The 21,264-nt window shown below is 47.5% G+C and overlaps 1 protein-coding gene across 7 annotated transcripts in view; it reads left to right on the top strand.

The window, feature by feature from the left end:
- The window catches only part of Pcnt (pericentrin), an 84,901-nt gene that overhangs the window by 63,029 nt on the left and 608 nt on the right, over positions 1-21,264 (top strand). For 5 of the 7 annotated variants that reach the window (XM_057794483.1, XM_057794487.1, XM_057794484.1 and 2 more), the window contains 13 exons: positions 1,905-2,072; positions 2,992-3,184; positions 3,990-4,212; positions 4,375-4,525; positions 6,712-7,389; positions 9,931-10,175; positions 11,261-11,363; positions 12,379-12,552; positions 15,116-15,235; positions 15,926-16,158; positions 18,161-18,237; positions 18,910-19,051; positions 19,960-20,087. In XM_057794483.1, coding sequence (XP_057650466.1) covers positions 1,905-2,072; positions 2,992-3,184; positions 3,990-4,212; positions 4,375-4,525; positions 6,712-7,389; positions 9,931-10,175; positions 11,261-11,363; positions 12,379-12,552; positions 15,116-15,235; positions 15,926-16,158; positions 18,161-18,237; positions 18,910-19,051; positions 19,960-20,087 — 2,635 coding nt within the window. The remainder of the gene's footprint in view (positions 1-1,904; positions 2,073-2,991; positions 3,185-3,989; positions 4,213-4,374; positions 4,526-6,711; positions 7,390-9,930; positions 10,176-11,260; positions 11,364-12,378; positions 12,553-15,115; positions 15,236-15,925; positions 16,159-18,160; positions 18,238-18,909; positions 19,052-19,959; positions 20,088-21,264) is intronic. The other 2 variants (XM_057794489.1, XM_057794488.1) reach the window with 1 other exon arrangement.

The following is a 21,264-nucleotide window of genomic DNA, read 5'->3' as shown; positions in this document are numbered from 1 at the left end:
GTCCTGGTATCCTAAAGGTCATGCCCCTAACTTGGTCCTACCTCTTAAAGTTCATTGGCTGACAGAGATTCCCCATTACCTCCCCCTTTTGACTAAATAAGAGAGTTTCAAACCCAATACAAAACTATATACAATAGGAACATATCAAGTATAAAATTACAACCAACAGCCGGGCGATGGTGGCGCGCGCCTTTAATCCCAGCACTTGGGAGGCAGAGGCAGGTGGATCTCTGTGAGTTCGAGACCAGCCTGGTCTACAGAGCTAGTTCCAGGACAGGCTCCAAAGCCACAGAGAAACCCTGTCTTGAAAAACCAAAAAAAAAAAAAAAAAAAAAAAAAAAAAATTACAACCAACATAAATAATATTAAACAAGGAGCACATGTTAAATGTTTAATAAATATTCTATTTTAAAGAGTGTACGTTTTGCATCAGAAATGGCTTGGCTAAATCATGAGAGGAAGGTAACTAGGACTGTCTAATCTTTAACCCCATCAAAGACCTGAGAAGGGAGAGAATATTACTTGAGCAGGCAGGAAGTACAATCAAGCATCTTCCAAAGTGAGCAGTATATGACAGAGACAGTTGGTTACCTGAGCAATCACCCAAAGTCTCATTTGCAATGTTGAAGCAACCAACTTTGGCTAAGTCCTGGCGTAACTGACAGACCATTTTTAGAGGCAGGAAAATTTTCAGAACCATCTTACCCTGTCTTGGCAAGGTTTGACAGTCTTTTTTTGTGTCCTTCATATCCAGTCTGGACACCATACATTTTGTCAGTGGTCGAGGTATGGGCAGTTCCTTGCCCAAAGGCCAGTTGTGCCAAGAAGAAAACAAACTCCAAGTGAAATGTCTTCAGTGCTCAACAATCTCTTGGGAATAGATTGGTGCTGTCAGGATGTCTCATGTCAACAGAATCCTAAGTTATTTAAATGCCATCTTCTACAGATCCTTGAAGTGGTTGAAGATTACCTATCTAGGCAGAATACAATCTCCGTGTATTTAAAGAACCTAAATTAATTTGACTGTATGTATAACAAACATGAATACCTATAGACCTATAATACTTAATACCTGTATAACTTAAAGACTAAGACTACATATCAGAATATTAAATAATTTGTAAACAACTGTGCAATGAAAGAGGAAAATTATCTCAAAATGTAAACAATGTATAAGTATCTTTATCAAAGGTAGGACTATATAATACAATATGAAAACATATCCTAAAAATTGTATCAATATACAAAATGTCTTAAACAGAGGTACAAACATGCATACATACAATCTGACAAAATAACTTTGCATAGGTGTACAAATATTGTAAACAGAAATAACAAATATAATTTGAACTTGTATCAATATACAAAAAAATCATACCAATGTAAATTGTCCATAAGTAATAGGTCACAAGTATTCACTCTATTACCCACTATTAGTAGTATGAATAAGTTCACACTAAATTATCTATTATCCCGTTCAGTTTTTCCTTTTTTTTAAATCTCTGGGCCTACAGGGGATGTCATCTTCTAGAATTACTTCCTGTTGTCATTGGGGGCGTTGTTCTTTTTATGGGATCCTGTAAAGTGATGGTTAAGTTTTAAGATTGCTGTCTAGTATAATTGCAAATGATTTCTGAGTAGTCAATAGGGGTTTTCAAAGTTCTTATTTGGAGTTCTGGCCAGAATGTTGCGAGAAGGTGCACCATTTTAGCAGTTGGCACCCAAAATGAAAAATATGATATAGACAAAATAGGCATGGATAAAACACAGACTGTATGTGTATAAGCGTGCGTGTGCAGGTGAGGGTGAGAGTTTAAAGCAGGTGCCTTGCACATTCTAGGCAGGCCTCTGCCACAGAGCCTGCACCCCAGTCCCGCACCGAGTCTCTGGTTTCTCGTCCACAGGAGTCTTTGGAAACACACCTTACATGGAGTGAGGAGCTTTTGCGGGCCATACAAGAAGTGTTTGCCAGGGAGCAGGAGAATGCCGGGCTGCAGTCTAGACCTTATGGCTTAGACCTAGGAGATTATAATGCCCTGTTCAAGAGGCTGGAGAAGGTTATTCAAGAGCGGGTGAGCAACAATTCAATCTAGGCTTTGATTTACCACCTTCTGGAGGGTGTAAGGGATGTGTCTTTTAGGAAAGTTTTGGTTTACATGTTTTTCTAAACTTTGGATCGTTGTGCCCACTGACCAAGGACACCATGTGGAATATCATGCTGTCACTTGTTAAGGGCTGTTTTTAGCAAAATCTCATTTTGTTTGATTTTATCAATAAAGACTCAGGAGCCAGATGCTGAGGTGAAATCCTGCTAGCTCGGAGAGGCAGGGAAAGCACCTGACTGAACTTCCTCCTCCACCGACTCAACATCTGTCCCCTCACTTCCTGTCAGCTGGTCACCTGCTCCACCTCTTGACCTGTGGTTGATTTTATTTAATCCTGTTTACAATATTCAAGAGAAAGTGTGTGCTGAGGCTGGGCCACACCGCTGCTAGAAGCAGATTTTTCTAGGAAATAGCACTATCTCATGGTTCACAGTGAGCAAGTATCCTGCAACAGTAAGCACTGGTGTGCTTGGTGAATTCTTCCCTGAGTCTTTCTCCCCTGGACATGGCTAGCAAAAGGAACAGGCTGTCTGGGCTTGCCTGCATGGCCAAGCACACTGCTCATGGGCCAGAGGACGTTAGCATGGTGCAGGACACGAGGAGTCCTGTTTGTGCCACTGCCCACAGATGAGAAGTCTAGACTTGAAGTTGCGGTGCTGATACAGCACTGCCCGGGCCAAAGCTGTCAGGAAAGGGGCTTGGAGGTAAGGCCCTGGGCTACTGTGCTCCTGTTAACCTGTGTGGTCGTCCACCTTGGTCCTACAGCACTGGAGCTTGGGTTTGAAAGGGCGTAGCTATGCAGAGTGAACCGTGCCTGGCTTCCCCCTCCGAGCTTGGGTGCTCACCATCCAGCACTCACACCTCATTGTCCTTCCCCATCCTCCAGGGAGACCTGCAGAAGGTCCAGGAACACTTATGTCTGCCAGACAGGCACAGCCTGCTCTCTGAGGTTCAGGCTCTGCGTGCTCAGCTCCGCATGACACACCTCCAGAACCAAGAGAAGCTACAGCAATTGTGTGCAGCCCTGACCAGCACCGAGGCCCGTGGGAGCCAGCGGGAGCACCAGCTGCGGAGACAAGGTGGGTGCCCCTGCTCCTGTTACTCCACACCTGCCCCACACCTGCGCACACTACCTTGGGATGCATTATGCAGGCCCTCACGTACAAAGGCCCAGTGGTCCTTTGAGACTCCTGTGATCTCCCAGTGGAGTTCAGGAATTGTTAAGTAATTTTTTTATAGGCAGCATCTGTGAACAAATGGGATATCTCCTTTCTGGCCATTGTGTTGATCCGGCCTTAGCCTGACAACCTTCCTGACATTCAGTTATTTACTCTTTTGTGTGGGTTAGTGTCTCCGTTTTTGTTTGGTTTCTGCTGAGTAATCACCATTATGTTGGTTCATGTGCGTGTCTGGGCTATACTCAGTTTTTTGTGTGTTTACAAGCATCCTGGTCTGCAGTCTTGGACTCTTTTTGACTCTCATGTTGGCAAAGCACTGGCCTTGTGAGAACCAGTGTTGCCTTTTCCTGTATTTCAGAGGACAGTGCAGAACCAGGCTAGTTTCTTCCTGAGGTTCGAGGAGAATTTCTCAGCCAAGTCATGAGGGCCTTGACTCGTCTCTGTTGTGGACGTGTGTGTGAGGTTGGCTAGTGTCTCAGGGACATGTCCTGACCAGGAGATTAGGACCTAAGAAAAAATGGTCTCAGAAGACAAAGGGGCATATTCCTGAGTGGCTTTGACTCCCTTAGAGACAGTGGCTTCAGTTCAGAGAAATACCATTTCTCCCTTAAAGGGGTGCATCTCCACCAAAGCAGCATCATTTGTAATTTGGTTTGCGTGATACACTGTGGACTTCTGGGTAATGTCTGATGTTGATCTTTCTTAGTTGAACTATTGGCATACAAAGTTGAACAGGAAAAGTGCATAGCGAACGACTTACAGAAAACCTTGAGCAAAGAGCAAGAGAAGGCGAGCGACGTCCGGAAACTCCTGATGGTGGAACAGAGTGCAGTACAGGATCTGAAGTCGGAGCTGCATGCGTGTAAGCAGGAGAACACACGGCTGTTGGAGTCTCTGGACAAGGTGCAGCAGGAAGTCCTGCGGCTCAGGTATGGCCATGCGATGTGACTGTTGAGAGGTCATACAGCAGAACTCACCTGCTTTGGCTGGCCAGTGCCAGGGAGCTCTTGGACTTAGACGTGAGAATAGAGGGATCCCCGGCAGGATGCCCCCTGCACAGGCCTCATTGCTACCTGTTGTCTCCCTCCCAGAGCCATGCTAGACGGGAAGGAGAATGAACTGAGGGTTGCCCTTGAGGAGCTGGAGAGTGAGCGTGGAAAGGAGCGAGCCCTTCAGGCCCAGCAGGAGGAGCAACAGCTGCGGCACCTGCAGAGGGAGGGCCAGAGCTCGAGGGCCCTGGAGGTGACTGACCTTCTTATTCTTCTTTTATGGCAGCCGAGCTGAAAGGAATTGAAGACAAAATATTTATTTTCTATTTTTTATTTATTTTATTTTTGAGATTATGATATAATTATGTCATTTCCCCTTCCCTCTGTTTGAAACCGTTCCATGTAATATACTTCAGTTTGCCCTCTTTCAAATCCATGGACTGAATTCACTCTGCTCATTCTGCATACTGTTTCTTGTATGTATGTTTTTAGGGCTGACCATTGGTATTGGATAGCCAGTTAATATGCTGTTTCATGAGGAGAACTTCAATTCTCAGCATTCCTTAGTTGCCTTTTTTTTATCCCCCTCCCCCCCCTTCCCGCCCCTGCTCCTGTCACTCCACACCTGCCCCACACCTGCAGTTAACTCTGACTGGAGCTGGGAGCTTCAGATGAGAAAGAACCTGTGAGTTTGTGCTTCTTGTTGCCTTGTTTGATGTGCGTGATCTTTTCTGGTCCATCCATTACGTACTAAGGGGGTTTCATCCTTCTTTCCAGTTGAACAGTATTTCATAGTCATGTGCCACGTTTTCATTACCTGTTAGTCAACTGACGGACATGTAGGTTGTTTCCACTTCCTGGCTATTAATACAGCAGCAGTGAACGTGGTGAGCAGTGTCTGGAGTGGATGTCGTGTCCTTTGGGCATGTGCCATACAGTGGTGTAGCCGCGTCGTGTGGTAGGTTTATTTTTAGCCTTTTTAGACTTTCTCACACTGATTTTCATAGTGGCAGGACCAGTTTTCAAGTTGAGGTTGTTGGGTTTTCCAGTTCCGTGTTTATTTTGGCTTGAGTCCTCTTCAGTGTTTCTGTCTCCTTACTGAATTCTTTCCTCAAGTCCCGGAGTGTCTACATCATCTCCACCAGCCTGTTTGTGTTTTCCTGGGCGTTGCTCAGACATTTCTTCTCAAGTTCTTGCTCCACCATTTCATTGATTTGTATCTTCTTTAAACTCCTGGAATTCTTGTAAGAAGTCAGTGATTGTCTTTTAAAGTCTGTGTTCTGGAGTTCATCAGATAATTCTCATTTCCCCATTTCCATTGGGTTTGGAGGGAAGATGCTGCCTTGATCTTTCATGTTGTTGTTCCTCCAATGAGATCTGGCCACGTGGACTCATTACTTCTAAGTCTGTTATGGACAAAGCAGGTTGGGGCAGGAGAGAGGACATGCAGGCTGGGCCTGGAGGTTGCAGATGGCTTGGGTGAAGTAAAGACAGGGGACTGGGCTGACGTACAGGATGCGCCTCCTGGTCTAATCCTGGAGTGATTGATAGCCATGCAGAGTAGTCGGACTAGTTCAGGGCGTTGTAGTTGGGATATGTGAGACCTGCCTGGGTAGAGGATGCAGCATAGAGGGACCTGTGGGTGGTGGAAGGTAGAATCCTGGTGGATCCTAGAAACGGCAGGGGTGGCCAGACTAAGCCAGGGCACTGGAAATAGGACCAAGGCTATAGCTGCAGTGAAACAGTGTGTGACAGTGACAAAGGTGGATGGCTGTGACGCCTGGTGATGATTTATGGCCTTCTTGATTGTTCCCAGCTATGGTCTTTGCATGTTTCCATTTATCTTTTAAAGTGTTTTTATTTAATTTTTGAGAATTTCATGCAATCAATATGCTTGATTAGATTTTTCCCCTTACCCATCATCATGTTTTTTTTTTTTTTCTCTTAAAACAAAAGCACAAAAACATGGAGTCCAATTTGCTTTGGTCAATTACTTCTGTGGCTGATGTGCCCAGTGTCACATAGCCTCCTGTGGCTATCTGAATGAGGCACAGTGTCTGAGGTCCCCATAGAGCAGTTAAGTGCTAAGCATGGACTGTCGGGGTGCCACATGTTCAGCAGATGCCCCAAGGCTCACAGTCTTCTGCTGCAGTGTATGACTGTAAACAACACGGGCCAGGTGTGTCTTTGAGCATCCTGGTATTTTGGGATTTCTAAGAAAGGGAGAAAGGGAACCCCCCCCCCATCAAGGTGTGTGCATGTGCTTACTCAATACTTCTCCCACACAGCATTTCATCCACGCCGTCCTGTGCACGGTTTTACTCATAAGATAACTTTTGAAAGTTATGATTCCTGAACCAAAGTATAAATAAGAAAACCACCTAGTTCCTTTTCCTCTTGGTATCGATCATCACAATCTTGTTTTCTCTGTCAACATAGGAGTTAAAAATGTCTTTGGAGAAGCAGCGTGCTCAAAATAACCAACTATGCGTTGCTTTAAAACACGAGCGTGCGGCCAAGGACAACCTGCAGAAGGAGCTTCAGATTGAGTCCTCCCGCTGTGAAGCCTTGCTGGCGCAGGAGAAGGGCCAGCTCTATGAGCTGCAGAAGAGCCTAGAGGCTGAGAGGAGCCGCTCGCTGGAGCTTTCAGAGGCCTTACAACACGAGCGGCTCTTGACGGAGCAGCTGAGCCGCAACGCGCAAGAGGCCTGTGCCCGCCAAGAGGCACAAGTGCAGCATGCCTTATTGCGAAAGCTGAAAGCAGAGAAGGCGCGTGCATTGGAACTGGAAGGCATGCTTGAGAAGGTGCAGAGACAGGCTGCACAAGCACAGAAGCAACTGGAATCACAGGCTCAGGAGCGCTGTGCAGAGCTCAGGAAAGAGAAGGAGGTAAGTAGCCACCTGCGATCAGCCATGGATGCCTTGCAGAGCCACAAGCAGGAGCTGGGATGCTGTCTGGAGAGAGAGAGGGAGAAATCAGCTTGGTTACAGGCAGAATTAGAACAGTTATCCACAAGAGTGAAAGAGCAAGAAGGCCACAAGGATGCGAGGATGGAGAGGAGGTCAAGCCCAGCAGACGTGGAAACGAAGACCTGGCAGACAGACAAGGAGAAGCTGGTGAGAGCAATCTTCCAGCAGATATAAGTAATTACAGGTCCTGAATGCTGACACCTCCTCTCTTGGGGAGCTCCAGCTTCCCACTGCTACGTATGATGTTAGTTAGGAAGTTTTGATCACTCCCATGGAACTAACCACATGTTTATTTTTGTGGATGCTCTTGGTCAGAGGCAATTCTCTTAACCCTTGGCTATTCCGTCTTTTCAAATTGTTTCAGAATGCAAAAGAGTATTAGATATGGGCAGTGGTCTAGATCACAGTTCAGTGGGGAGAGCGTTTTGCCTTGGAAGCAAGCGTGAGGCTTGGGTTTCTAATTCTGCCCCTTCAAAACAGTGTTAAAACTTTTGGTAGGTGTGTTTTTGGTGTTTCTTCATGTCTGCAGGTTAGTCTTTTACTTTGTGATAGCATGTTATGGTGGCTGGCTTACACTGGATGACCCAGCCGTTCATTCCTGGATAAGTACCACCTGGGCATGGCAAACAGTTCTGTTGATCTGCTGTTGAACTATTGGCGATATTAACATCTATCTGCTGTGTTCAGTTTGTTAGAATCCTGTTAGAATCTTTGCATCTGTGTTCAGAAGGGACATTAGCCTGTAGTTTTACGTCATCTTTGGGTTTAGATCAGAGTAGCGATGCCTTTATGGGCTGGGAAGTATTGTCCCTCTTATTCTTTTTCCCTGAAGTAGGGGCTCTCTGTGAAGCCCTGGCTATCCTGGAGCTTGCTATTTAGACCAGGCTGTCATCAGACTCACAGAGATCTCCCTACCTCTGCCTCCCAAATGTCTAATACTAGCCCTAAGAAGCCGAGGTTAGTAGATCACAAGTTCAAAACCAGCCTTAATATATAGAGCAAGGCCCTTTTTGTTTGGGGGATCTTCTTGAGACAAGGTCTCACTATGTAGCATTGGCTGGCCTAGAACTCACTGTGTCTCTCAGAGATCCTAGCAAGGCCCTTTGGTTTTGGGTTTTTTTTTCTTCTCCCTTTTAGCACAGAAGTGTAGAACCAGCAGCTTTGTCTTTAGTAGTTAAGTAAGAAACACTGGTTTCTAAGGACAAAGCTGTACATTTCTAAATGTTCAGAAGGATAAATCTGACTAATATTAGCTTTGGAAATGCCTGTCAGGGATGTGCTTAATACTCTCCTCTGAGAGGGCTCCTTTCCATGGAGCCCCTAAGCTGTGGGCCGTCTGTGATGTATAGATGCATTCCGCCAGAACAAATTTTGGACATTTATGAAAAGTGACGACATTCCGGTGGGACTCCATGTTTTTGAGAAGCCACTTGCCTTTCCCCATCCCAGCCCAGGGACTCCCTCATCTGTCTGTCTCTGTGAATTATTCTCTTTGAGACACTTTGGAGGTGCCTACCTACCTTGCAGAGGATCAGTGGGATCGTAGACCGGTTTCCTAGCCAGACAGCCATAGCCTGGCCTAGACATTACAGGCGGGATGCTCTTTCCTAAACAGTGTACACTTTTCTTTCTCACCTGGAAAATGAAGCATAGTGGATCCTTGCTTGCTAATGGGGCGGAAACATCGACACAGTGTCAGAAAGCTGGTTTCCTGTGAGCTGTGCCAGGTGTGACCCTGCAGCCATTCTCCCGGAAGCCGTGTGTGGGCTCTGGTCTGACCCGGAACTCTCTCTAGTGAAGCAAGCTCAGCTCTGTGTTTCTGTCCTGGGCTCTTGCAGGTCCAGTCACAAAAGGCTCACAGTCCTTTCTCACAGAAGGTCCCCTGGCTCCGCCAAGAGCCCGCAGTGTCGTGTGATACAGTAGATAACTTCACCCCCGTGGCTTTCCTGGGGTCTTCTTGGCCCCCTTACCTTACCTGCTGACTTGACTCCACTTCCTTGTCAGGTCCGTTGGTTCTCTTCGCCCTGTGCCCATCTGAGGGCTTGCTCCTCTAATACTGTGGCACTGCTCACTTCCATTGTATGAGGCTAGGTTGATGACTGGTCAGGTCAGGCTCGAGGCCGCAGGGCCACCAGTGGCAGGTGTGGTTTGTCATGTGCATGCTGTTGTCGTGCTCTGCTGACTTGTGTGCTGGGATGCACAGACACAGACATAGATGAGGTTTGGCTTGTGTCAGCCTCTGTGCCAGCAGGCTGCTCTGCTCACTGTCCAAGGGCTGGCCTTGAACTGGCCAAAACCTGAGATTACAGTGTAGACTGTGCTGTCGGGGGGGGGGGGTTGAAGGTGGTGGGTGGATTTATTAGGATCTGGGGAGAGTGTAGACACCTTCTCCATGGGTGCTGTGTTTGGTCTGTGGGCAGTTTCCCCTGTGACGTTTCCCTACATGACATTGCTGCTCTTTGGTCAGATAATCGTTGAGGACTTGTTTTGTTTTGAGATGAGTCTCGCTGAGTTGCTCTGGTGGGCCTTTGTTAGACTTACTCTGTACATTGGCCTAGCCATCAACTCGTGATTCCCCCTGCTTCTACCTCCCCAGTGCCGGCTATAGGCATGCCCCACTATGCCCAACACCCAACAGTTTCTTTTGGAAAACTGTAATGGTCTTTCCTGTTGTTCTTGCCGGGACAGCGAGAATTAGAATTACAGTGCCAGCGTGATGAGCATAAAATCGAGCAGCTTCAGCGGATGGTGAGAGAGCTGAGGTGGAAAGAGAAGGTGCCTGGCGGGGATGGCCCTTGCTGGAGCACCCCCAGCCTGGGTTCTCCAGAGCCAAACCATGTCCAGGAGCAGCAGCAGGAGCTGGAGAAGATACGGCAGCAGCTCCTCTGTGCAGCTGGGCTCCTCACGAGCTTCACCAACCACACCGTGGACAGGTATGCAGCACGCATGATATCCGTGGCCACCAGGACCCACCCCCACCCACTCCACGACTGCTTATACTAAGAAAATCCTGGAGTTTAGCTAATGGGCCTGTGCCTGTAATTCCCACACCTGGGAGTTAGAGGCAGGAGGACCACCTTACATAGTAAGTTCCAAGCCAACAAGGTCTATATACCAAAACTTTAAGTGGGAAAAAAAAAAAAGCTTTGGTTTCAGGACCATGTCTCAATGGTCTCCCGCACAATTCATTCCATGAGTTTAGTTGAATTAATGGGCAAGATCTTCTGGAGGATGCTGGTAAAACCATATCTTTGCATCCTAGTGTTACAAACAATCTTGTTATTCATAGTTTCAAGTTGTGCTGAGATTGGCTTTCCACATGCACTAGACGTGGAGAGTCCAGCCTGGATGCTCCCTCAGCGTGTCCTCCACGTGTCCATGCCCACCAAGGTGGGCACTGTTAGCAGCTGGGATGGCTCCCCGTCCATATCTGGATTCGATTCATTGAGCAGCATGATTCCCAGGCACTTTCATTTAGACAGCACTTCAATTTTTATTATTTATTTATTTTGTGCATGTGTACTTTTGTGCGTGAGCACACAGGTGTGAAAGGACAGCTTGTTGGTGTCTGTTGTCTTCATCCACCAAGTGGCCAGGCTCAGCAGCAAGCGCCTTTCTGTGTTGCACATCTTACTACACAGGACAAACTGTCATTAGTTATCTGTCCAGCAGGAAGCAGTAAGGCAGCAGGATGTGGGCAGTTGGCCACCACTGCCCGCTCAGGTCTGAAGGGTTCTGAATCCCACAGATGTGTCTGTTTGCTGGTGTAGTCTCTTCCGCCCCGGCCCTCTGGTCGGAAGAGTGTGTCCTAGACTGCTGATAAAGATGTTGAGTGGAGTGACCCACCAGCCTGACAGACTCACACGGGAGTGCAGAGCTGGATGGGTCCCTGGGTTTCTCAGAGGAAATGCTATACAAGTACTTTCTCTGTGCCATTAACAGAGAGTTCCTGAGCAACTCAAGAGTGTAATCACTTGGGGTACACATAAACCCTTTGAACACCTGCTTGATTTCCTAGGACAATTAAAGATTGGACGTCATCAAATGAGAAGGCGGTGTCATCCTTAATGCACACTCTTGAGGAACTGAAGTCTGAACTGAGCATGCCTACCTCCTCCAAGGTACAGTTGGGCTCCTCCATGCTGCACGTTTGTGCTGTCTCTACAGTGGCTAAAACCAAGCTCCCAGCACATGGTGTCTTCCGGGAGTTGGTAGAGAATGTCATGGCTGCTTTGTAGCTTGTTTGTTAACCAGCTGTTCCTTGTTGTATGGGCAAGTGAGTGAACATCTGCCCCGTGTGTCCTTGTGGGTGCACTATGTACTGTATTCTATATCTTAACATCTTGGGGTCCCAGCTGTACCATTTGCACATACCGTGTGATTATCTATATGGGATGCTCACTCTCTGTGGTCCAGGAGCACCCTGAGAGGTAGAGACTGTGGACAGAAGTGGGTCCTTCTGCTAAGGACAGATGCCTGGAAGGTAGAACCTGCGCACAGCCCAGCCTGTGTCCTGTCTGCTTCTGCTGTGGGCAATTGCAGGTCTTCCTGGGATGCTCTAGGCTCCCTGTGAGTAGCCTTTGAGGTTGCTCACGGGTCCTGGATGTCCTAGATGTTGACACTGTTGCTGACCAATGTGGTGGTTATGGTTATAGCCTGTTATCAGATGACAGAGAAGCTTTATCACTTACTGTTACCCACAAACCCCTTCTACCCACCCAGCAAGTGTCCTAGAGATGTGGTATGTCCTGTCCCTCTCCTCTATGTGCAAGTTCTAAAGGTTCTCCATTAGGACTACAGGTCCCAATTGTGAAGTGCACAGACTTATTCTAAGTGAATTGCGTGTGTGACCTCTCAGCTTTAACAGCAACAATTTTTTATTTTATTCAGCACCTGGGTATGGGACTCTTAGACTAGTGAGACCAGGGTTACGTTAGTAACAAGCCTGTGTCACTTTATATACCAGAATATCTGCAGTCCAGTTTATAAAGGGTGAAAAAGAAATGTGATTTGGTGGCCTATTTCCTATCCCATATGCCCAGCCCCACACGCCAAACTTTCTTAAAACTATAGTCCCTGAAGCAATCAGTAGTAATAAAACACAAAATTCTTACAATTTGTTTGCTCTTTTTCAAGAAAAAGATGGCTGCGGAACTTCAAGTCCAGCTCATGAATGAACTGCTGAGAGACAACGATGCCCTTACAAAAGCTGTCGGCATAGCAACCCGAGAGAAAGCAGAGCTGTGCAGGACCATCTCCCGGCTCGAGAAGACCCTGAAGCACCACACGCAGAAGGGCTGCCTTCTCAATGTAGGGATCTTTGTCTCTTCCTGGCATAGTGCCTGCCCACTGTCTCTATCACAGTGCTGTGTCACATCTATCCGTTCTGCTGGGTAGGGAACTGGGCTTCTGCCTAGACCTGGGGCCTCTGTGCCACTTTTTCTGGTCAATGCTATGGGCTCCATCCCTTCTAGTGTGTACAGTCTGACTCAGGATTCCAGGATCTTGCTATGCTGCCCAGGCTTGTCTCCAACTCCTAGGCTTAAGTATTCTTCCTGACTCAGTTCCCCACAGGTACATCCTGCCACACCCAGCTTGATGGGGTTCATTTTGTTTTGTTTGATTATTTGAAGGGAGGCAGGGGGTTGAGACAATCCCAGGTATCCCAGACTGGCTTCAGACGCCCTATATAACTGCAGCTGACCTTAATCCTCCTGCCTCAACATTCCAAGTGCTGGGGATACAATGATGTGCCATCATGCCCCATGTTCAATGTTTTGGGGTGTGTGTGTGTGTACATGAGTACACTGCCCGTGTGTGTGTGTGCGTGTGTGTGTGCGTGTGTACATGTGTACATGAGCACACTACCTATGTTACCAGCTCAGGTTGAGGCCAGAAGTCAACATTAGGTATCTCATTTGCTCTCCACCTTATCTTTTGGAACAAAGTCTAATTGAATCTGGAGCTCACAGTTTCCGTTAGACTGGCTGGCCAGCAAGCCTCAGAAACTGCCTCTGCCTACCTAGCACTGAGATCACCGGTGTGCCCTCTGTACTGCTCTTCTACCCATGGCTGGGGATCCAGACTCAGGTCCTCGTGTTTGCATGGGCAGCGCTCTACCCAGCACTCGGGAGGCAGAGGATACACAGAGAAACCCTGCCAAGGAAAAAGAAAAAAAGAAAGACCAACCCCCTGATGCTGGTGCTAAAGTAGCTGTGCTAGCGCACACTCTCACCACCGCTGTGTCAGGGCTTCCATTCTTCTCCATCCACTCCAGACTTGTGTTTGGGATTCTTAGTGATCGTCACTCGGATTGGGGAGACATGGCATCTTAACGTTGTTTGAATCTGCATTTCTCTGCGGATAAGGATGTGGAACAGTTTCAGAGTGTTTCCTATTTCTAGTTCTTGTTTTGAGAATTTATTGGTTAGTTCTTAGCCAGTGTTTTGTTTTGTAAACACTTTAGCCAGAATGCATCTGTCTTTTATCCCTGATGTAGCTGTTTACTGTGTCTCATCCCATTGGTGGGAGTTCATCTTCACAATCTGTCACAATTGGCTAATCGGTATGCAAAGTGGAAGGGGAGGGCCCTTGTTGGGCTAACTACTTTTGATAGAAAGGAACCAAGCAAATAAAATTTCTCACATTGTCCCATTCGGCTGGGCTTTTCTTGAGTGGTTTGATGGCGCTAGAACAGAACTATGTGACTGTGTTTGTCAGTCATCGGCATTTCTAGAATGAGGAACTATTTTTTTTTAAGATTTATTTATTAATTATATAAACAGCATCTACTGCATGTATCCCTGCAGGCCAGAAGAGGGCACGAGATCTCATTACAGATGGTTGTGAGCCACCATGTGGTTGCTGGGAATTGAACTCAGAACCTCTGGAAGACTAGTCAGTACTCTTAACCTCTGAGCCATCTCAGCCCGAATAAGACTAGTTAAGATTTAAAGCTTTGAATTAGTAGGTATTTTGCAGATATCTCTGGCTTGTTCTTATTAACATGTATCTTTTGTGCAATGACATTTCAGTAAATGAATGATAATTACCCAGAAATGTTAGCTTTATAACATGACTTGAGCACTGCTAAAAATGATGCCCAGGCTCCAAAACCACAGAGAAACCCTGTCTCGAAAAACCAAAAAAAAAAAAAAAAAAAATGATGCCCAGTGTGACAAGGGACAACACATCATTGGCAGCAGTGCCTCACCAGATCCTGGCCTTGGAGAGGCATTTCCCCAGCCCCTACTGTCTCCTCGGCTGTGGTGGAAATGATGTGTTCGAGTGTGCCCCTTTCCTTCAGACCACCAGCTGCAGCTGTCTCTGCTCTCTAGCTTGTCTTTCTCAGGGTGTTCTTTCTTAAGAACACCTCGGTAGAGGGCTGGGGAGGTGGCTCAGTTAGTGAAGTGCTTGCTTTGCAGATGTGAGATCCTGAGCTTTGTCCCCGGCCAGTTGTGAGCTGCTGCATGGTGGCGCACCCCTCTCATCCCAGTGCTCAGTAGGCAGAGGCAGGCAGTTCTGAGGCCAGTCAGGTCTGCATATCATGTTCCGGGCTAGCGAGGCTGTGTTTCAAAACCAGCAAACCAAAGACAGGTTATGGTGGCACATGCGCTGTAATCCCTATGCTAGGAAAGTGGAGACTGGTGCATCTCTGGGCTAACTGGCCAACTCGCCTAGCCTAATTTGTAGACCCCAGGCCCCAGTGAGAGACCCTGTCGTTTGAAAAACAGCTGATAGCTCCTCAGGACCAACACTAAGGTTTGCTTGTGACCTACACCTGTAGGCAAATCCCTGCAGTCCTCCCCCATCAAAAAGCAAAGCCCTATATTACCAGCTGTGGTTTTTTGTTTTTTTTTTTTTTTTTTTTCAGAGGCAAAGCAAGTCTTCATGGAAGCAAGACGGGACGGTTTTGCAGGGTTCTCCACGACACCCAGATCCAGAGTGGCACACATCAACTGCAAGTGTGGAAGCAAGTTCCTGCAATACCAAGGTGAGCCAAACAGGGTTAGGTTCAGAGTGTCAGCGTGTCTTAAACCAGGGCTAGTTAACTGCCGGAAAAGGGTCTCCACTAAAAGGTTCTTGGTTTGCTTGATATAGCTGTTGACGCACAGATCAGAAATACTTCTTCATAGGAGACCCATTGCCCTATCTGTCAGATCACTGTGAGAAAGGAAGCTAGCTCAAACTGGATCTAAAACTTGGTGTGCTTGTGGGCAGACACCATGTTTTGCCGTTCATGGCGGAATGAATATGTACTGTTCATGTTGTCAGGAGATTGTTTCTGTAGGCTAAGAAAAGTTTTCCAAGATTTGCTCCCAAAGGACAAGTGCTTCTCAGGGTTTGGATCCAAGCTCCGTAGTTTACATGGTTTCCCCATCACCCGTATCATCTGTGGACCCCATCATGATATCCCAGCAACCCCCCCCACCACACACACATAGTTTAGACTGTACTTGAGTGGAAATCCAGTCTTCATGGGGGCTCACTTGAGAGTGTTGTGGAGAAGGTATTTCTTTCTAGATTTTATCAGATAGACGGGGGCTCTTCAAGAGGAGGTTACAGATGTGCGTGGGATTTGTGAATTACACTCCCGTTTGGACAGCTAACCATGGCAGCGTACGGAGCAGGCCTGTCAGGATGTGTCTTTGTTTTCTCTGATTCTCACTCTGTCTTCTCTTAGATGGAAAAACTGTACCTGCACTATCTGAGAGCGGAGAGCTTCAGAAAAGCTCTGATTTATCAAAAGAAATATCTCCTGCTGCTGATTGGTGGATTCCAGGACTCGGAACAGGAAACGCTCTCCATGATTGCTCATTTGGGGGTATTTCCCTCCAAAGCAGATAAGAAACTGACGACATCTCGTCCTTTTACCAAGTTCCGCACTGCTGTAAGGGTTGTCATCGCAGTATTAAGGTGAATGCCCTGCCTCCAAGCCAGCTAGCAATGCACACCTGCTCACTTCTGTGGTGGCTGTATTCCTTGAAACTACAGTGGTTTTCTCTTTCAAGATCAATGGCACTCATGACCCTAAAGAAAATATGGCATTTGTCTTGAAGTCATGCTGTAGGTGCTGGAGAGATGGCTCCCAGAACCCCCATGGTCATTCACAACCATTTGTCATTCTAGTTCCTGGGGATATCATGCTTTCTTCTAACCTCCACAGCGGTGCACATACATATATGCAGGAAAAATATACATACAAATAAATGAGAGAATTCATGCAGTGCCTGGGTATGGTGCCATAGGCTTGTCTGTCATCCCAGCACTCAGGAGGCAGAGACAGGGATCAAAGTGGTTTGCCACACCACAAAGAGGAAAGTTACAGTCATGCTATTAAGAGAGCCATGCTAAAGGAGCGGGAAGCAGCCTTGTACTGTCGCCCTGCCTGTGCCCTCCTGTCGTTCTGCTTGTGCCTTCCTGTCGCCCTGCCTGTGCCCTCCTGTCACCCTGCCTGTGCCCTCCTGTCGCCCTGCCTGTGCCTTCCTGTCGCCCTGCCTGTGCCTTCCTGTCGCCCTGCCTGTGCTTTCCTGTCGCCCTGCCTGTGCCTTCCTGTCGCCCTGCCTGTGCCCTCCTGTCGCCCTGCCTGTGCCCTCCTGTCGCCCTGCCTGTGCCCTCCTGTCGCCCTGCCTGTGCCTTCCTGTCGCCCTGCCTGTGCCTTCCTGTCGCCCTGCCTGTGCCTTCCTGTCGCCCTGCCTGTGCCCTCTTGTCGCCCTGCCTGTGCCCTCCTGTCGCCCTGCCTGTGCCCTCCTGTTGCCCTGCCTGTGCCTTCCTGTCGCCCTGCCTGTGCCCTCCTGTCGTCTTGCCTGTGCCTTCCCTACACTCTTGGTGCTGTCCCATTGATGGCCCAGCCAGGCAGAAGTAGTATTTTCCCAGTTTCTGGTGACACATACAGGCTTGAATTTTGTAGTGTGATAGGCTGCAGGTAAGCTGTGGTGGGTGTGGGCAGAACCAGCTAGTTGTCAAACATGAGGTGCCAGGGGACTTTTTTGTTGTTGTTTGTTTTTCAAGACAAAGTTTCTCTGTTGTGCTGGCTATCCTGGAACTTGCTCTGTAGACCAGGCTGGCCTTGAACTCACAGAGATCCGCCTGCCTCTGCCTCCCAAGTGCTGGGATTAAAGGCATGTACCACCACTGCCTGGCAACCAGGGGACTTCTTTTTTTTTTTTTTTTTTCTTTTTCTTTTAAGATTTATTTATTTATTTATACACTATCCTGCCTGTAGGCCAGAAGAGGGCACCAAATCTCATTATAGGTGGTTTTGAGCCACCATGTGGTTGCTAGGAATTGAACTCAAGACCTCTGGAAGAGCAGTCAATGCTCTTAACCGCTGAGCCATCTCTCCAGCCTACCAGGGGACTTCTTTAGATGGTGATATAGCATGGAAGTTCCTTGTAGGAGGAGGCCGCTTGTTCTTCCCAGCCACCCAGAACCGAAATAATCACACAGAAATTGTATTAATTAAAACACTGCTTGGCCCATTAGCTCTAGCTTCTTACTGACAAACTCTTATATTAATTTAACCCATTTCTATTCATTTGTATATTGCTATGTAGCAGTGGCTTACTGGCAAAGATTCAGCATGTCTTGACTCTGGTGGCTCCATGGCATCCCTCTGACTCTGCCCTCTTTCTCCCAGCATTGAGCCCAGTCCTCCCCACCTGCCTAAGTTCTGCCCTATGAACAGGCCAAGACAGTTTCTTTATTCGTTAATGGTAATCACAGCACACAGGGGGCTCCCACACCAGTTCCTACGTGATATGAAAGCACAGCTAGCTCTCGGCTGGTGGGTTGTGGAGTCTGTCTCCTGTGGGCAGGGAGGACAGGCGCTGGCGGTGTGGTCACATCAGGAGTGTCACTGCTTCCTTCATTCCCGTTTTCTCTCGCTTTAAATGTATTTTGTCACCTTTCTGTATAGGTTACGATTTTTGGTTAAGAAATGGCAAGAAGTGGATCGGAAAGGAGCGCTGATCCATTGCAGAAGCACCCGCCAAGGTGGGCCTCTGGTGCCACTGCCCTCCCTGCTGCTTGTGGCATTTCCTTGAGCGTTTTGGTTTGGGGGTGTCATAAAGCACAGGAAGAAAGCCAGGAAACTGTCAGTGCAGCTACCCTTGAGTAGTGAGAGCACTGGCGGACCAACCAGGTCGATCAGGAAGGCGAGCTGAGCGCGATTCTGGAGAGTCAGACAGACTCGCCCTTGCTGCTCTCCAGAGTCGCCCAGAATTCTGGTTTACGCGTCCATACTTATCTGCGGGAGCCCTAGTGGTTGTTTTCGCTCTCTCTGGAGCTCGCTGCTGCTGCCTGCCTGCTCTTAGGCAGTGTAACAGTGGCTTTGTGGACGCTCAAGGGGCCGGTGACGGAACTTTGCTGGGTCCTTGTCTAGTCTCTAGGGGTGGCAGATGTGAATGTCCTTCCTACTTAGAGAACATAGAGGGCCTAGACCCTCTGGGCCACTAAGCCACCACTAGCTGCCATCCTGTGCCTTCAATTCAGGTCAGCAGGCATGCCTGCCTCTTCTTTCCCCCAGCCATGGGCTGGCAATCAGAGCTAGCGTTATCCATGTAAATGTAAAAGTTGTTTGTGTAAGCTTAGATTTTTGGTAGATGGGTCCCCCTAGAATGTGCGTTTCTTTTCCTAATGATTTCTTGTTTGATCATTCTTGGGAAGGACATCGAATGTCCCGGAGACAGCATTCTCCATCAGAAACCAGAACATCCCTGCCAACCAGAGAAGTTTCCTCAGGCCATATCAAGGACTCTAGGCACAGCGCCCGATCCTCGGCAGCAGTCTCGCTGGGCAAGGAGGAAAGGTCAGTTGGGATGCTCCAGGGTTGCCTAGAAATCATGCCAATGAGATCCCGAACCTGTTTAGCTGCCTAGAGAAATGTGGCTTGCACTTACTCTCTTTGTTCTGGCTCAGAGCAAGGTAGTGGATGAAGCAGAAAGCCTTCAAGAGCCTGGGGATCTTGTTCTGTTCAGGAAGGGCTAAGATCCCCTGTGTTCACTAAGTGAGGCACACTCTCCACTCTGAAGAGGTTTGGGAACTTGTCTCATGGAAAGGGAAAGGGACACTGTCCCAGGAAGAAGGACGATCAGGGTGGGAATTAGACAAGCTTGGGTTTTGCTCAAGGAAGTGTAGGCTGATAGGTAGACTATCTTGGTTACCCGGTGAAGGATGCTGAGACAGAATCCAATTGGGGTAAAAGGTATAATCTCTAAATTTGGTGAATGAAACAATACATAATTGTTGTTGCCACTTATTCTGACTGCAGAGTGGCATATAGAAGTTGTTTCATTTCGTTTATGGTGTTTGTTTTATTTTGAGACAGAGTCTTACTATGTAACTCTAACTGCCCTCCAGTTTACTGTATAGACCAGGCTAGCCTTGAACTCTCAGAGTTCCGCCCTCTTACTTTTGTCTCCCATATCCTGGGATTACAGGAGTATACCACTGTACTGGACCTTAAAAGTTTATTTTTTTTTTTTTTCAAATAAAAGCGTGTTTTCTTTGTGGTAAATAATGGACATGAAGAGATTAGCCCTAGTGGAGGCCCATCCCAGATCTGTCAGCTGATCCCGGATTCTCCTCTGGATCTGGTCAGCTGATCCCAGGCCCTCCTCTATGCGCTTTTGATGTAACACCACCTGTTAATTTAATGTTTTTCTTTTGATTTTTTTCTTCCTTTTTTTTCTCCTTGCTATGGTCCTTTGTTTGCAGATCAACTTCCTCACCAAATTCAAGGTTAGAAAGATCCCTGGCTGCTTCTCAAGATGCAGAACATTCCTTGACAGAATATATTCATCATTTAGAAATGATCCAGCAAAGACTTGGGGGGTTGCCACCAGGTAAGAAAGTGCTTGTTACAAATAGTATTACTGTGCCTTAGAAACATAACAATATAGAAAAGCCTGCTAGGAAGTTGGTACAGCAGTACTCATGAGTAATCCTAGCCCTAGACAGGCTTTGGCAGGAGGGTTGCCAATAGTTTGAAGCCAGACTGGTCCACACAGGGAGTACTAGGCTACCCAGGGTGACAGAGCAATGTGCTACCTCAAAACAAAATAAAAATCTGCTAGTTTCAGCTTAGTAATTTTTAGTTTGCATGAGTACATGCAATACATACGCACTTAGCAGCTTGTGGTGGGTAAGTCCAGTTCAGTCTCTAGGTGGGTCTTTTTGTCCTCTTACACTGGTAGGGCAATGTAAAGATAATTGTATTGATTACTGTACCATCACTGTGAACAAGCATCTGAGAAGAAGCAGTTAATAGGGAGGACACGGCAGAAGGAAAGACTCGTGCGACTTTTTGTTCAGATCCAGGTGGATCAGAAAGTGGAGCAAGGGCAGGCAGCTGGTGGGCTGGAGAACCTCAAGGCCTGCCCCAGTGACCCACTTCTTCAGCACCGCTCAGCCTCCCCAGGCAGCACCGCCAACTGAGAACCTAGTGTTTACCACGTGATCCTGTGGGAGACCTTTCGTACGAAACTGTAGAAACCCATGACCCAGCTCGTGGTCATCTCTTAATGCAAAACGAAGTCTACCTTTACGAGTCTCCAAGGTCCTAAAGTTTTAAAAGTCCAAAATCTCCTCTTACTGGGTTTGTCCATTAAGCTCTACTTACAGCATTCTGTTCTTGCAAATTGTTCAAAGGGTCTGGCCAGTGGCCTTACCAGCCGCATAGCCATGGTTTTCACAGCAAGGGCTCCACTCTCTAGCACCAATTCTCTGTGTTAGAAAATTGATCACTGACAAATATCCTAATAAGAGGCAACTCACAGACAATTTGTTTTGGAAATAGTCCATCATGGCAGGTGCACCTGCTGCCTGGAGCATCTTGTGGCGGGAGCAGGAGTGTGTGGCTGCTCGCACGCTTGTTTAGATTGGGAAGCAGAGATGGGACAGGAAGTGAAGACAGGCTGTACAATCTCACTTCCTGCTTCCAGTAAACTACTTCCTCCAGCAAGGCTTCATCTCAAAAATGGTGCACACCCTCCTAAACCTCTCCCTGCCTGAGACTGAGTA

The sequence above is a fragment of the Chionomys nivalis genome, chromosome 19 (assembly GCF_950005125.1).
Source record: "Chionomys nivalis chromosome 19, mChiNiv1.1, whole genome shotgun sequence".
Classification (NCBI taxonomy): Eukaryota; Metazoa; Chordata; class Mammalia; order Rodentia; family Cricetidae; genus Chionomys; species Chionomys nivalis.
This window is presented reverse-complemented; position numbering and strand designations above follow the sequence as displayed.